This window comes from Solanum stenotomum, chromosome 2 (genome assembly GCF_019186545.1).
Source record: "Solanum stenotomum isolate F172 chromosome 2, ASM1918654v1, whole genome shotgun sequence".
In the NCBI taxonomy this organism is placed as follows: Eukaryota; Viridiplantae; Streptophyta; class Magnoliopsida; order Solanales; family Solanaceae; genus Solanum; species Solanum stenotomum.
This window is the reverse complement of record NC_064283.1, coordinates 70,252,829-70,269,893: the sequence shown is the minus strand read 5'-3', so window position 1 is coordinate 70,269,893 and position 17,065 is coordinate 70,252,829. Positions and strand designations below refer to the sequence as shown.

The 17,065-nt window shown below is 32.6% G+C and overlaps 1 protein-coding gene across 1 annotated transcript; it reads right to left on the bottom strand.

The window, feature by feature from the left end:
- Nucleotides 1-174: 174 nt before the first annotated feature.
- Nucleotides 175-8,699, bottom strand: LOC125854262 (histidine kinase 4). Its single transcript, XM_049533758.1, has 11 exons — nt 7,753-8,699; nt 6,899-7,132; nt 6,634-6,803; nt 5,957-6,175; nt 5,675-5,861; nt 5,532-5,583; nt 5,197-5,426; nt 4,898-4,996; nt 3,850-4,553; nt 2,336-2,821; nt 175-770 (listed from the first exon to the last, which is right to left on the bottom strand). The coding sequence occupies exons 1-11, from the start codon at nt 8,083-8,085 to the stop codon at nt 509-511; spliced, it is 2,976 nt and encodes a 991-aa protein (XP_049389715.1). The 5' UTR covers nt 8,086-8,699; the 3' UTR covers nt 175-508.
- Between the last annotated feature and the right edge of the window lie 8,366 nt (nt 8,700-17,065).

The following is a 17,065-nucleotide window of genomic DNA, read 5'->3' as shown; positions in this document are numbered from 1 at the left end:
ACTATCCGATCATGATTTTCCTACCCTCAGAGGAGAGAGTACTTCCCTTTTGACCTAGTTGTGGGCGAGAAGGGATTTGAACTCCCAACACTCTAGTTCGTAGCCACGTGCTCTAATCCTCTGAAGCGATAAGCTTAGCAAAGTGTAGATGCATGGAGAATAGGAAAGATTTTTAATTAGTAGCTTCTCAGTCAAAAATATCAAAGGAAACCATAAAAAGGTATCAAGATTATACAGCTTTAACTTCTTCTCCCCTTTTAAATGTACATACAAGACAGGGATAGAAGTTCTTTTGCAGTATACATACAACAATATATACTTAAGAAGCTAATCATGTCAAAGATCTAAACTGGTTAGAAGCTAATCACTTGCTAAATATGTCATTGTGGCTAATCATGTCCATACACTAGAACAAGTCAAACAAGAATGCACCAGCAGGATGCTGAAAATTTGCTGGTAGTCCGTTTCAGACGAGAGGTGCAGCAAAATCAGTGGAATAGGAATTTAGCTATTTGTCCGAGTTAGGCTTGGATTCGAAGAACTTGGATACAGCTTCATAAAGATTCTCTTCCTCGAATGGTTTTGAGACGTAACCATCCATTCCACACTTGAGGCATTTCTCTAATGTGGCATGAATTACATCAGCAGTCATGGCCAATATCGGCATGTGCCACACGTGCCTCTTTGTACCTCCATCACAGTTCAACACTCCATTCTGTTGTTCATTTGCAATGCTCTCCAGTTCCCTAATTCGACGTGTAGCCTCAAACCTGCAATTTCAGAAGAATTAGTTTTAAAAACCTTTGTACTTCAATTTCTTTGGATGTTCATGTTTAGTTACTCCTTTCTTTCCCTTGGTACACAAGCACATTGTCCTAAAGACAATCTTTTCGTTTAGTAAAACATGTTTTCCTAGAGGAAATGAAGTTCAATTTGCACTGAATCTCAATACCCAAAAGTGCAGTTTTGAACAAAGAGGTGAACAAATGAGTGAAATAGCATTTCCCATTCAAGTGAAATCCAATCAACATCACTGTGCAAGTAGGTCGACATGCACCAACCACTAGCAACAGTTTCAAAGAAGTTTATAAATCTGTGATTGATACAGAAGCTATGCGCACACTAGACGTGATTAATACCTACACAAATTAACATTGATCATCTCAGTTGCTATGTACACAACAAAGAGAATCAGACTTCTGGCTAAAACATGCTATGACGTGACAAGTCACGGGTAAAGACCGAGAATATATTTGTGAGCATATTCTTAAATGACAGCAACCATCTGAGGTATGGTAAACAAATAACATGCTGATTTTGGATTTAATCCCTTAAATATTCTTGAAGTTTCCAAGTTTGACTCAACGAAACAATTGTCTCCCTTTGGATTATTAAGCTCATTACCCGAGGAGGTAAGCAACACAAGAATAATATGCCAACTCTTTTTCTAAGGCATTACCGAGTATATAAGAAGTTCTTCTCTTATGTCAGTTCAGAAGAGATCCTTTAGTGAAGCACAAAGTGCAAAATGAAAAGAAAAGCAAACAACTGAATTTTGGGTGGACCATGGTGAGATGATACAAGTAGACAGTCTAGTTGAGACAAAAACTCCAGAAAGTATTAGTTACAAAAGAATGTTGTCCATTTTACTGTCTCATCAGAGTTTTTTCCGAATTTCAAATAGAATTAAAGGTTTATTCATTTTTATTTGAGGTAAGTTTAAATTGTTCGAATTCTGTAATCATCAATGACCAACATTGGTAAGCAACCCAAATTGACTGACCAGTCGGTATATATTATTTGTTACCAGAGAGCTAAAACTGAATATTGCAATATATGATTTGTAAAGCTGTATTGTTTCCTTTCAGATACAAAAAAGTTGTCTATCAGCAATCATCTTATCTCAGATTCGTTGATTAAAGATAAATCTGTCAATATACTACAGCAGGGGACTTAAATTCCTATACTTAAGGTGTACAAACCAGGACTTTGGTACAAGAATGGGTATTAGTTTAAAACTAGTAACTATTTTATAAAGCTAGAATTGAAACAAGGCTCAACTGTGGATAATTAGCACATTAAAATCATTTCTGCAATCAAAAGCACCTTTTACCTTCCACAAGTCCAGTAGAATTATATTTGGTCCCAATACAGGACAGAATGTGAAGCCTGTTATTGACAGTGCACATTTTGAATTTTCTACTGCCAACTATTACACAGATACACTGATGCTCCAACTTAAAGATGGCATAATTCGAATTTGGTCACAAACTCGCAAGTAGAACTACTATGAAGAAAATCATTAGATCAGGAAAATGAGAAGTTTCGAACATACCCATCCATTTCTGGCATCTGAATATCCATAAAGCATGCATCAAAATTGTGTGGTAACTGCAGCAATGCAAGAGCAGCTTTCCCACTCTCAGCACACTCTACCTCGGCCCCAAACTTTTTGAGTGCACCAGCAGCAACCCTGCGATTTACTCTATTATCATCAACCACCAAAATTTTCATACCACATAGTAGGCCACGAAGGGATGGAGATCCATTGCACAAATCTTTTCCTCGACTCTTGTTTCCAATTCCAATTAGCTGCTGAAGGCATGCAGCCAGCATACTTGCTCTAAGAGGTTTCATTATCACTGAAAAACCTACTGCTTTAGCCTTTTCATGTTCAGTGTTGGTGATATTAGTCGCCAGAAGGATCATCTTCGGTAACTTGTACATGTGTCCATTTTGATTGATGTCTGGAAAGTGTAAATTTAGGTCAACATCTTCAGATATCCACAAGTCCTTCTCAACCAGAATCATGTCCAGCTTCCTGTCAATGCAGCAAGATAACAAATGCTTATTTAAATTAATGCATCACGTATAACATATAACGTTTCTGGACTATTCCTGTTCGTTGTTTTCCCCTTTTTGAGGGGGATATCAGCATTTTTTATTTAGGCTATCCTCCGCTAGATTTGAACATCTTGCTAAACACTGGAACTCCTCATGCAGGGAACTGAATAAGAAAAAAATGGTATCCTAGTGGCATTTTGAAGATCACTGTCACATAAATGACAGATTTGGATATATTTCTACACCTAAATGTTTTCCTCTATGTTGCCTTCTGCTACTATATATTTAGTTGATAATAGCTGGCAGGTGAAATGTGCAGAAATACAAGAATGAAACGATACTAGTAAATATATGTCTGGAAACTTACATTGGTGAACATGAATTCTTTTATCGCTGAAATGGAAAAGAAAATCAAACCTCAGTCAATCCTTAGGCAAATGTTTTCTGTTATTAATTATCTGCAATTTGGACCTCCTTTTTCTCTTCTTGTCAATCAATACAAGTAGATTAAATTCCATTTCACCAAACAAGACCGTAAAAGATAAGGCACTTAGGCCTAACACAACCCCAAAAAACTAGCTCATGAGGGGAGGATTGACCAAGTCCATATAAGCAAACCACTGGTCCATTCCCAACCAATGTGAAACTTTAACTCACTCTAAACCTCCCTTCGCACCCAGGCCGAACTAGAGTGTGGACCGGGAGCCCAAATATGGATCAACCTGGCACTAATACCATGTACAGCTACGACACTCGGACCTATCCATATAAAAAAACAACTAGTCCATTTCCCAACCAATGTGGGACTCTAACCCACTCTAACAAAGGCTGTAGAGTGCCTACAATGGCATTAGCTTAGAGTTCGTCTAAGATAACATTAGTAGTAATGTGTCCTTGAAAGCCTCAAAGTTAGATTAATCTAAGTAATACATGCTTCCAGTTCTGAATCACTTACAGTCGACAGAGTATAAATAGCAAATAGTTCACCAAAGGCTGAAAACTTACTTGGAAACAACAGAACCATTTTTCCCAAGAGTGGCTGCTGCTCTCTTGATGCTACTGACAACTTCTGCCCGAATACCAAGTCTCTTCAGATGGTATCCTGTTACAGCAGCTCTTACAGGCTTATCATCGACTATAATAGCATTTAGACCTTTGAATGAAGTAGGCAAATCATCAGAATGAGATTTTTTCAGATCACCAACAGCATGTTTCTCACATCTTAGGAAGCTAACACTGAAAGAAAATGTGCTTCCAATCTTGGGACGGCTAATGAAACTTATATGACCGCCCATCAGCTCGACGAGACACTTGCTAATGCTTAACCCAATACCAGTTCCTCCATACTTTCTAGAAGTTGAACTGTCTGCCTGCATGAATGGTGTAAAAACTCGATCTTGTGTTTTCAAAGGGATCCCAATCCCAGTATCCTCAACACTAACCATTACAGTGACATCCCGAGAGAGATCATCATTCACCACCTTAGTTGCAGATTCATAGTACAACCCATTGTCAGCAATTATATGCTTGAATGTGTTCCAAGTGTTCTGGCCATCAGCAGTTTCATAACCACTTAAGGTCTTGAAATGAAAAGCACTAGAAGAAATAATACTTTCAGATCCTCCATTCAAGCAGGTGTCATTTTTGTCCCCATCTTTTTTTTGTTCTGCCAGATGAACTTGAACAAATATATGCCCTTTTAGAGTGAACTGTCAAAGAATAAACTTTCGGTAATCATAATGATTCAAGAAAGAACAAATAGAGAAGTTCTAAAGGTTACCATTTCCTTGTTTGAATGTAACATTAAAATAGAAAGCAAATCAAAAAGAGGAATGTTTCTCTTCAGCCTACCTCTTTTCTGAACAGAGAAGGTAAATCTTAAATTTCTCTGAACTTTCACATGCCACAAATTAAAGGAAAATTTTAAAATTTATTTCACCATTTCCCTCCTTTTTTTAATCCCTTCCTTCCTTTTTACCTCCTAGTTTCCAATAGCATAAAGAGGGACTTGTGCTTATGGTTCAGGGATGAGAAGATTGCCTGTTTTACTTACTTTGACCGAGTTGTTCACCAGATTTGTTATCACTTGTCTGAATCTTCCTGGATCCCCCATAACAATTTCAGGCACTTTATCAGAAACAAAGACGGCCAACTTCAGTTCCCAATAATTCATTTTGTGTCAGGAAGAAGCACCAGGAGCAATTGAAATCCAGAGGTAACAGGTAGAAGAAGCGAAAGAAATTAGTAGTTGAAGACATAGTGGCTCAGTTTAACGCGTAAACCAACAGACAACAACAATAAATTACTTTTGTGTATGAGAATAAAGGAACTTATGAATGTTCAAGGGCGTACCTCAACACCTTTGCGCCTTGACTCATCAGAGAATAAAGAGAGAACATCATCCAGTATAGAGCGAAGGTCAAATGGAACTGCCTCAAGCTCTAACTTGCCAGCTTCAATTTTAGCTCGATCAAGCACTTCATTTATCAATCTTATCAGTGACTTTCCACAATCTTGAGCAGTTTGAGCATAATCTCTTTGAGTTGAACTCAGATCCGTATCTAGAAGCAGAGCAAGCATTCCTGAATTCACAATCATACAGCAGGCATTTAAAAGTTAGAAGTAGCGCATTTAGTTAAATTGCTATTGAGATAATACTGCAAATCAATATGAGAATAGCTCCTTACCTAGGATTCCATTCATAGGAGTTCTTATTTCATGTGAAACAGTAGCCAAGAACTGGATTTAGCAAAACAGAAAATGCATGTCAACACCTCAAGATCAATCTAATGGAATAAAGAACCTCAAATTGGACAAGGTGTTCAGAGACCTGGGATTTGGCAACATCAGCTGCTTCAGCTTGAACCTTTAGCTCCTGCATTTTATGGAAATCATCCTCTACTTTATTAATGTGGCTAGCAGATTTGTAACCCGTGTAGCCAATTAAGAGGAAGATGGTAAAAATGAAAACTGCAGTGGTCACTGCACCCCAAGATATAGGATCTTCGTAAAGATACCTGCAATGGCACAAACATATCAAGGTCCCACATCAAAGTTTAAGCTTTCTTACACAGAGCACTTACTACCAAGTCAAAGAAGGATGAGCACTTACCTGCAAATCATCTCATGCTTACGAAATGGATCACCAAAATCAAGCTTGCTTACATGCTTAAGTGAGGCATCACCATTGGGGTTCTGGTGTCCGTACATGATTAAAGGATCAGAGGAGTTTGTAACATCATAGACATTTACAATTATTGGATGATTTGCAGCAAGTTGCCCGAGTAGACACTCAACGAGAGACTCAACATCAAAGGCTCCACCAAGAAACCTGCGTTGAGTTAAAGAGCTAGATGTAACTATTACCAAATAGCAGCAGAACCTGCCCTATCTCACCCCATCACCTAGTAATTGACCAAAAACATGTCTTCAAGTACTATGCACTAAAACAAATGCACATGAATAATGGTTACTGAGAGAATCTTGCAACACCCAAAGAATAGAATGACTTATCCCTTTTATGTTGTTAGCACGGCGAATAGGCCTATGCCTACATCTTTAAGAAACTGAACTAAGCTACATATATTTCCATTAGCTGGCTTACGGGAGTGAGAAGCAGAAGGAACAAATGCTCCAAGTTTGAGACTAAAACGATGACTGGCATTAGGCAGCCATGCAAACCAAATGAACTGAACTTTTCTAAAGCAAAAAGTGATAAGCAAATATCTTGAGACCATCGAGCATGCTAAGAATTCATCCAATTAGAAAACGACATTGACACAAGCTTACCCTGCAGTTGCTTCAACCCGTTCATGCTCCGTTGGGTTTTCCGGAAGCTTGGATCTGTAAACAGGGAATGTCAAAACAACACCAAGGTGATGAGAACCCAGAAGCCTGAAGGGGCTCGTAAGAACCGCCTTCCCACTGGCCCTAGCTCTTAAGATGTTTTCGCGATCCTCCTGAATGAACCAGGCAAAAGAACAGTCCAATGAAATAAGCTAGCACAACTAACAAGAAGATAAAATCCATGAAACTTTCGAAACTAATTCATTACCTCTCCTGACATCATGTCAAGTGATTCTATGTAGGAAACAGTCTCTTGAGAAAATATAACTGGAGAATACTCATCTCTGATTGGTGAAGGCTTTCTTTCCATTGTTTTAATAGTCCATCCATGTTCTCTCTCAAATTCTTCCCTTTCTGAGTTTAAAACTCTCTCTGCATATGCCACCCCACTTAATAGTGGCCTCTCAAAGGCAGTTCTAGCAGTGTACTCAGCAAAAGTATTCTGCAGTTTCAGTAAAGAGAATCAGAGTCCAAATGGGGCAAAACAAATATTGACAATTCAAACAGCTTACACTAAGTTGTTTAGAACTGAGGCATAGTCGTTACTCGTTACAACAACAACAACAACATACCCAGTAGACTCTGGGGGAGGGTAGTGTAGAGTGAACACGGACCTTACCCCAACCTCAGAGGTAGAGAGGTTGTTTCCGATAGACCCGCCACTCAAGAAAAAATAGTCCAGAAAAAAGAAGCAATGGAAGTACACGAAACAACCGATAGCTACAAAAATTGAAGAACAAGAAACTACAAGAGTAATACTACTAGTAGTAGTATGGACGAACAAGACAATGCTAATCCGTGTGCTCCCCAACCTCCTATCTTAAAGTCATGTCCTCAATAAGCTGAGGCATAATTGTTTCTTTGTTAAAAGATTGAGCCAAGCAAAGACAAAATATTCATATGACACAACAGGTAGACACATAAAACTCGATCACAATTGCAAAAGATAAAGCAATACCACCAAGACTAAAAGAGAATCAAATTATCCCTCACTAAACTAAACCAATTTCACAACTTTTTTCAGTCCAAAATGAGAAATTGTAACCATTTAGGAGCACAAACCTGATCAATTGCTGATGGATTCTTCTCATAATGGAAAGTTGATACAAGTATAGCAAGGGCATGTACATGGTTCACACTAACACTGAATTGATCTTGTAACATCCTTGCCCTTTGATCACACATACTCACAAGCCCTTCTTTTCTTTTCTCCTTATGATTAGCATCCATATAAAAGTACAAAGCAATGCTGAAAAATGTACACCAGATAATCCATAAAGCAAAAAGCTTTGGAAGATAAGTCTGTGAAGGTACAAATCTATGCTTTCTCTTTGAGTTAAATTGCTCACTCCCCTTCACACTCACCATATGGTGGCTTTGCATCTTCTCACCCATCACCACAACAACAAAAAAAACTCCTCAATATTCTTCAAAATATTCCTAACCACAAAGAAACAAGAAACCCCATATAAACAAATGAGCTAAAAATCATTGCTTTCTGCAAAAGGACAAGTAGTTTCTTAAAACCCCATTTTTTTTAAATCATAGGGAAAAGCAAAGAATTCACTAAAAATATGCTAAAGGCAAAAAACCCACCAAGAAAATGAACAAACAAATCATTTCACCCCACCCCCTCTCTCCTCACACTATCATGAGGATGGAAAGAAGTGAAACCCAAGAAAAAGAAACAATTTTTTTCCCCTCATGGAACAACAAGCATGGCTTGACTGCAGTCCTAAAAAGATGAAAAAAAATAATCCCAAATTCCAAGAACTCACACAGTGTCTGTCAATGGGGTTTTTGGAATAAAAAATGAAAAATCACTACAATCATGTGCTCTCAAGCATGAAGTTAAGTTGAAGAATCTAGACAATGAAGAGCATGTTCACTGTTTTCTCTTCATTATTATATAATTACACCATTAAAAAAATTACTACACTGAGCTCAAAGAAACCAGAAGAGAGTAAAAACCAGCTAAAGAACAAAAGATACAAACAAAACCAACCAAGAAAGAGAAAAGAGTAGCACTTTTCAATATTTAGAAACAGAGAACTAAAAGAATATATAATTTTCTTTTAAATTTATCATAAGGAAAAAATGTTGTTTAGCTCTATATAGTAAAGAAATCCTGACATAAATGGTAAGGTTGTTGTTATGTGTTTACAAAATTATAGATTCGAGCTATGAAAATAACTCAGATTGTTATTATGTGGTTACGATATCATGAATTCAAGCTATGATTATAAAATTTAAAATTCTAATTTCATCCTTCTTTCTAATTAATCCCATAGACAGCGAGAGTTTAGTATACCAATTTGCTTACGTTTTAGTTATACAAAGTTTATTTTAGATTATAAAAAACTTTTAAAAATTATTTCTAGCATAATAAATGGATATAAATATGAATGAACTCAATAATTAATAGTACTGAGTAGATGTATAATTAAATTAGACATAAATCTACTATAGAATATTATACTACCAATATTATTCTACCTAATACACCCCTGTCAAACAATCCATTAAATACCTTACATTATTTCTTTTTTATCTTTTTAATTGCAAAAAAATAAAAAATAAATATGGATCCAACAAAAAGTAATTCAGTCTTTTGACAATCTAATAGACTTTCTTTTTTTCTTCTGTCTCTTAGACTTTTCACTCCCACATGGGTCTCCAGTGAACTTTATTATTAAATAATTAATTTATTTATTTATTTATATATTTTTATATATATTATGGAGTGATGGGCTTTCCGTTATTTTCTCAGGTTGTAGGGGCAATAAAAGCATCAGGTTTCAGAGCAGAGTTTGAACACTGCAGGAGGAGATGATTACTTGGATATTTGGGTCCGTTTGGATATGCATATATCAAAATATTTTAAGACGTTGTATTGATAAATTAATTTTTATTTTATTTTTTTATAAATTATTTGTGATTTCAAAATTTTAATATATATATAAGTTTATAAAGATATATTAGTAAACCACAATAATAACAGTCTATTCACGTCAAGCAAGAGCTTTTTTTATGTTATGCTTATATAATTAAAAAAATTATTTCCATAATTTAGAATCCCCAATCATATTTTTTTGGGAGTTTTTAGAATTTAAAATCGTGATTTTATTTTCTACGTACAAACATAAGCCTAGAGTTTCTTTTATCATCAAAGTTAATATGGGATGGTTTCCTTTAATTATAGAATTTGAATTTAAGCTTTTTATAAATAAAGTATTATTTTAATAATATACTTTATACAAAACATATTTAAACTAGTTGACATTCTAAAATGCATATCGAATATCAAATAGGAAACTAAAACAAAAAGTTAGAGTACATCCAAAAACACAAGAGAAAGGAATATTTAATTGTGCGTAGTGTTTTCGTCAAATCAAGTACCCAATTTAATTTAAGGTACATGAAAATTTTATGTGATTTTGCCAATTTAGAATCGACAATATAAGTATTAAGTAATAAATTTTAAAATGAAGTAACTAAATTTTAATAGTTAACAATTAAAGTGTGTATCAAAATAATAAAGTATCTATATATCAAAAAATTATCTTATATTATATTATATAAACATAGTAGAATGATTGCTATATATATTAGCAAACATAGGGAGAAATCATTTTGCTCTTTTTAATATATATATTAGTAAATTTTAGTTTTAGTGGAATAAGTTAGTTTGGATAATGATGCTTAAAGAAGAAAAATAAAAAATAAAATTGAGGGAAAATGTAGAAGTAATAATAAAATTAATAAGAATCATATCATATAGTATTATTTAATTAAAGAAAAAAAAGGTATAAATCGCATTCACATATCTTTGAGAAAATGACTGGCGACAAGGATCAGATCTTATTCCTGATTAAATTACGTCAATGTCCAAATGATCTTGACAGAATTTTTATTTTTTGAAAAAACAAACATTATTATAAATTTATAATTTATATTTATTCTCTTTCTGCCTTGTATAGTTTTGTTTTTTTTTGTTTTTTTGTGTGTAAAGGGGTAAAAAATGGGTATTAAGAACCGTTTTGGAGATGAACGATAATAATAATATATTTGATGTAATTTTATGGTGATTTAGAGAAGATGATGATTGATGTATATTATGGAGATCGAGCAATTGTTTTTAATTTAATTTTTTACTCCATTTGCTAGATGGATAATACTTTAAGTTGAATAAGTTTTGCTTTATGGATAATGAATATTGTTTGACTTATGACTTTGAACATTTTTTAGTGGAGTAAACAGAGTTCAAAAAGTACAAAATCACTTATTTTCGAAGTTATTGGTGTAGTTTTCCATAGAAAATAATACGAGTGATTTGCACAAATTAAATACCTCGTAAAAAATGCTGTAATACTAACTCGTTTGCTTGAATCTAGAGCAAAATCCAAGCAAATCGTCAAATTATTTTTAAATATTGAAGAAACTTGTCTTAACAATAAATAATGTGAGAATTGATGTCACAATCTTCACTAAAAAATTTAACGAACTATTCAAACTAAAATCATAAATATTGAAAAAATCTTGAGGATCAGTTAAATTTTATGATTAAAATCTTGATGATCACCGTAACTTATTGTCAAGACAAGTTTTATAACTGAAATCCTAGCAATCTGTTAGAATTTTGACACGTTTTAAAGAAAATTTAACAACACAATTTTACGTTAAAGATAATCCAAATCAACTCCAAATTTTAGTACAAATCCCAATAGTTTTCAATTATTAGATTTATTTCAATTAGTCAGAAATCAAATAAATCAACCTTATTTCTTAGTGGAGAATTTTTTACCCTTTTTTGGGGGCAAAAAGTATGTGTAAAATAAAAATGCATTTGTTTTCTCCCCTTTAACACGTAACAACCAGGGGATGGACTTTCGGGCTCTGAAACGCCAAATTAAGAAAATTAAAATAATAACAATAATTTAATTGATCATTTATTTTAAGGTGCAGTTAAAATTAACTCTGATGAAGTGTTTCGTACCAAGGTTACTATGAGCTCGACATAATTTCTCCGCTCTTAATTAAAATTTTCAAATTCAAAAATTTTAAACATGAAAAATCTTAATAGAAAATGATTTTTTCGTTTAATAAACTAGATGTAGTAAATTAAAATTTTGAGATTCGAATATTGAGCGAGAAACTAAAAGAAATAATCAGATGAAGTGGCAAGTAAAGTTCGGATAAGTAAGTTACGGTATATATAAATAAAAGAAAAGTATTTAAATATCCCTAAATTCAACATGAATTATTAGTTTCATTTCCGAACTATTGACAGTTTTAAAAACACTTTTTACTTAACTAACTAAACTTAATTACACTCTCAATCTTGCAACATGAGTGAAACACACCCATTAATTCTTGTCAATTTAGGTGTGTTTTCAACACTTCTCTCAACTTTTTATTAGGAGTCTCATGTTCATACAAGGATTTGAGATCGCTTGTTATGTCATGTGGTAAATCGAAGGTGTATCCAGTTTAGTCAGTTAAATAAAATGATGTTTTTAAAATTATCAATAAATCAAAACAAAACTAATAATTTATCCCACATTCCAAAAAATTCTCAATACTTCTCTGAAAATAAATATGAATCCAAGCTTAACAAAGGTGGTCTAATATGTCTCTAAAGTGAACAAAGTATATTCTTTTTTTATATTCTCTTTCTTTTATGTTTAAAATAAAAATAAAATTAAGGAGGTCATACCAAAACTATTCACACAACTATAGAAGGTCAAAGATAATTAGTTGAATTTGGAATCAATTATTTCATTAATAGATTGAATTTTCTGCCTCTTAAAGTCAAACTTTGTGTTCAAATTATAAGAGAAGTTCCTTTCATACTGAATTTGGATGCATGCATATATTAAGAAGATTTTAAATTTGACTTAGCAGGAAAATCCAAATAGATTGGCATTTCATGTCTACTTTATGCAAGTTATATTGTCTATCTCTTCTTTTTAAACGGATTTTAGTACGTGTATTTTATAATATATATTCTTTTAACTCTATAACAGATGTGACATCTTGATAATTGAACTGAATGTCTCATTACATTACAATGTATATTATATTGTAATTAGTTATAATTTTGATTAGCTATCACATTAGGAAGTCTAATTGTTTATTGATTGATAAGAGTTATATAAGAGATAACATTCACGTACGAAAAGGAAGATAAATAGAAATGGAAAGTTGATATGACATTGAACAAATTTTTCCTATGTATGATAAGAAGGAATCTCTATTTGATCTTAATTGACTAAGTTAGAGATTTGATTCAATATATAAGGTGTTTAACAAAAAGCACATATCTCTTATATAGGTTAAATTATCATCTATTATTTTTCATTCTTTTTCTGTGTATTCACCCCTATAATATTCTTTTTTTTATCTTGATAATTGTGAAAACATACGCTAAGTTAATATGACATTAAAAACTTATTCCTATGTATGATAATGAGGAATATTTATTTGACCTAAGTTGAATAAGTTAGAAATTTGACTCGGCATATAATATGTTTAATCAATATTCCAAAGTAGTTGCCCCATTAGTAAATTTCTAAATTCACTTATGACTTATCTATTCTTTATTATTTTTTAAAGTATAGATTTAATCATGTCCGAGTCCTACCCTATATATTGAATTTCATCACTATAGTACTGGTTCCTAATTTTTATATTTAATTTAATTTTTTATTCTTAAAAGTAATACTAATATTTTAAAAAAAATATGACCACACAAAACGCCAACAAATACACGAGTAGAAATATTTAACAAGATTTTATAAGAACAAAAAGAAGCGGGCACCATACTCTAGCTATATATAAATAAAATATATTTAAAATTAAAAATTAATTCTCCCTTCCTTGTGTCCTACCTTAGTAAGTTAATCATATAGAATACATCCACATTTTAAGATTTCGATTTGAATTTTGAATATAAAAAAAAACATATTTAAAAATCATTTCTCTTAAATGACTCTTATGCAACGTAAAATTAGATTAGTCATTCCTTCAATACGGCATATGAGTATCGAACATGAAGAAGAAGATAGAATAAGCTTAGCAAGTATAATATTTAATTTATAAATTTAAATACCTTACAAAACAAAACAAAAATAATTGTGGCCAGAAAATCGATTTTCAGAGGCCAATCTGGTTGCTCATATTCAAATTGGCAGTCATAAAAGTTTTGACTATTTTTGTTTGATTTGTACTATTCTGTTTTCATTTCAAGAAAATATTATTTTAGTCGATAAAATAATCATTTCATTTTATTCTGATTGTTTTACAGAATATGCTGGTCCAATCACCAAAGCTGGTTTAAAACATGTAAATAGTCATAGTCAAAACTACATTTTCGAAAAGAAACAAATATTTACTCAGCGTGTGTTCACGATGGAAAAATATTTTTCATAAAAAATACCACTTTTTTAAAAATAAATAAATATTTTATTTACTTTTTGTATATGATAGATAAGCAAAAACTATTATCGTTATAATATTTGTATATAATAATTTAAATAAATATGATGAGAGGTGGAGATGGAAAGGTAGGCGCGTATCCAGGGGCGGCTCTAAGGCTTGGCCAGTGAGGCCATTGCCTTAGGCCTCAAAAATTTGAAGGCCCCAAATTATTTAAATTATTGTTATTGATTTTATTATATATTAATATAATTTATATAAATAAAATTGTTATGGTATATTTTTTATTATTATTTGTTTGAGAATATTTTTTACCAATAAATTCATAAAATCTCATAATCTTTTCACCTCATTATTTGATATCTTTGTTTTGACTTCCGATTTTTAATTTTACCTTTTTTATATAGGAACTAAGTTATATATGTGATAACATAATGAATTTTTATTTCAATCTTTTCTTAAACTGCGTGAACACAAAAACACTCATGCACAAGTTTCCTTTTCATTTTAATTTAATATATTATATGAAAGTTTTACAATTTATTTTAGATATTCATCAATGAGTGCTACTTAATGGAATGAATTATATCATTTAAATTGATCATAAATTTGATAAGAAGGTGTATATATTTTTCTTACTATCCATACTCAAAACCTTAACTATTAAGTTTATGTTCACTACAACAAAAACAACGTTTAGCGACGATAAATAGACACATTAATAAAGAATGCTAAAGTTTTTACCGGCATTAGTTAAGTGTCATTAGATTCAATGTCGCCAAAGGCTTTAGGGACATATACAAAGAGTGTTAATTGTCGCTAAAAATACACATTTAGAGGCAATTGAGCTATTATCGTTAATTAATTGCCGCTGAAGTTCATTTTTGATGTAGTGGTTTTTTTTCTTTTTCTTATTTGTGATGATAGCCATATTAAAATTTCAATTTGAGGTTTGAAGCTTAACATCGATAAACGGTCACTTTATTTTTTTTACTCATCTTCCTTTTTTCTTTTTTTTGTGTGTGTGAAATTTGTTATTTTTTGTCTTAAATGATTAATCTATTGTGTAGAAAATAAATTTTCTTGCTAGTGTATAAATTTTATAAAATAAATTTAAGGGCCTCTTAATATGATTTTGTCTTAGGCCATGAGATCTGTTGAGCCGCTCCTGCGCGTATCATATAGATGGGGTGAAGATGAAGCGTGTTAATTAGAGAAATTTAAATAATTTTTACTGTTTAATTAAGCTTATAGTCTGTGTCAAGTAACTGAGTTCACAAACATCTAATATATTTACAAAAAATAAAAAATTAACCATATATATAATGTAATTTCTCGATCTGAATCCACTTTGATCCACTTAAATCCACCCATGGCTACATGGACCAATTTAACTCACTAATTTAGGCATTAAATGTGTCGTTTCATAGTTTTATTAAACAAGGGGTATTTTTAACTCAAAAATAAAGTTACAGCTTCGGGGAACCAAAAAATTGGACTTGAGAATCAAGGATAGATAGACAAGAGATAGATAAACGATATATATATATTTCTCACAAAAAAATTGTGAGATAGGGTGTTCATTCGGTTTTTCGGTCTGGTTTTGCACTATTTGATTTGGATTTTTCGAATTTTGGTTTTGTAAAGGCATAATACATATATTGGCCCCTAAACTTGGCTTCAAATTTTAACTTTGACCTCTAACTTTCATAATGCACAAATAGGCACTTTAACTATCCTACCTTTAAATAAATAAACACACGATTTTCGGAGCCAAAGAGTGTGAAATGCAAACACTCCCACGTGTATTAGTGAGCCACTCATTGGCTGCCAACTAATTAAATATTTTACACGTCATTTTAGAACTAAAAAAAATCAAAATTAATTTTAATTTATATACAAGAATCAAAATTAATTCCTCCTAATGATTTTGCTAGCTTGGAGCTCATTGGGTCTGTTTTCATGGGGTTTGGGGGGTCATTTGGTTGATGTTTTGTGTCTGGTTCGAGCTGCTGGTTGCAGCAGTGTTGTTTTGTGATGATTCTCGTCGGAGATGGCGGATCTGATGGGTTTGGGGTCGGGTATTTGGTGGGTTTAGCGAGCTCGAAGCTAGTTCGCTTCATGGGTTGTGCTCCGGTGTGAGGAAGAAGGAGAACGGCTGGGTTGGAGGTACTTGTTTGGGGGTCATTTGGTGGTGGCATTTTGCCTGAAAAAGAAGAAAATGAACGGGGGTTTTGGGTTGCCGGAGATTGGCCGGAATTCGGGGGATAGAGTTATCATTTCAACATTTTTTTACTATTGTTTTTGTTGCAAAATTATTTCAGAGCAGCCCATAAATATGGGAAGACATGAGAATCAATGAACTTCTCCTTCTTTTCTTTAGTTAAAGTGTATTTGTGCTTTAAGTTGTCAAATACTTAATGGAAAAAACAGGGTGTTTTGTGTATTGTGATTGTCATAGTGAATAGCAAATTACAATTATGAATTTTTGGAGGCCAAAAAATGAACATACAGTGCTAAAAATTATTAAGTAAAACGGTGCACTTAAAGTGTTTGATAAATTGTCTGAATGAATTTTTTAGAGATTTTTGTCAAATTTGAGTAGTAATTTGATACCTAATCAAAATGTAAGGAGTCCCTTAAGTGTGGATCGGATTCATTGATCGACAACCTTCGAACTTAAATTGCATTCGACTTTTACAAGTGTATACTCACCCATCTTGCCTAAAAAACTTCATTATAATATTTTTTCTCAATAACAAAAAAATTTATTAAATGTCACTTGCATTTTGCAGTGAACAACAAATAATGCAAAAATGAGGGGAAAATTGTTGAAAAAAATATAAAGAGGGTTTAATTGTCCTTTCAATGTTTTTTTTACTGTTGGGCCCCTCGATTTTTATATCTGACGCGCCTAATTTGAGTGTATTTCACGCAT

What these genes read in the sequence shown, in the direction of transcription:
- LOC125854262 (XM_049533758.1), bottom strand. Translation starts at nt 8,085, where the DNA reads ATGGGTGAGAAGATGCAAAGCCACCATATGGTGAGTGTGAAGGGGAGT. An exon ending in CGGGTTGAAGCAACTGCAGG is followed by an intron (nt 6,176 to 6,633) that starts GTAAGCTTGTGT and finishes AACTCAACGCAG; the next exon opens with GTTTCTTGGTGGAGCCTTTG. An exon ending in TGGTGAACAACTCGGTCAAA is followed by an intron (nt 4,554 to 4,897) that starts GTAAGTAAAACA and finishes ATTCTTTGACAG; the next exon opens with TTCACTCTAAAAGGGCATAT.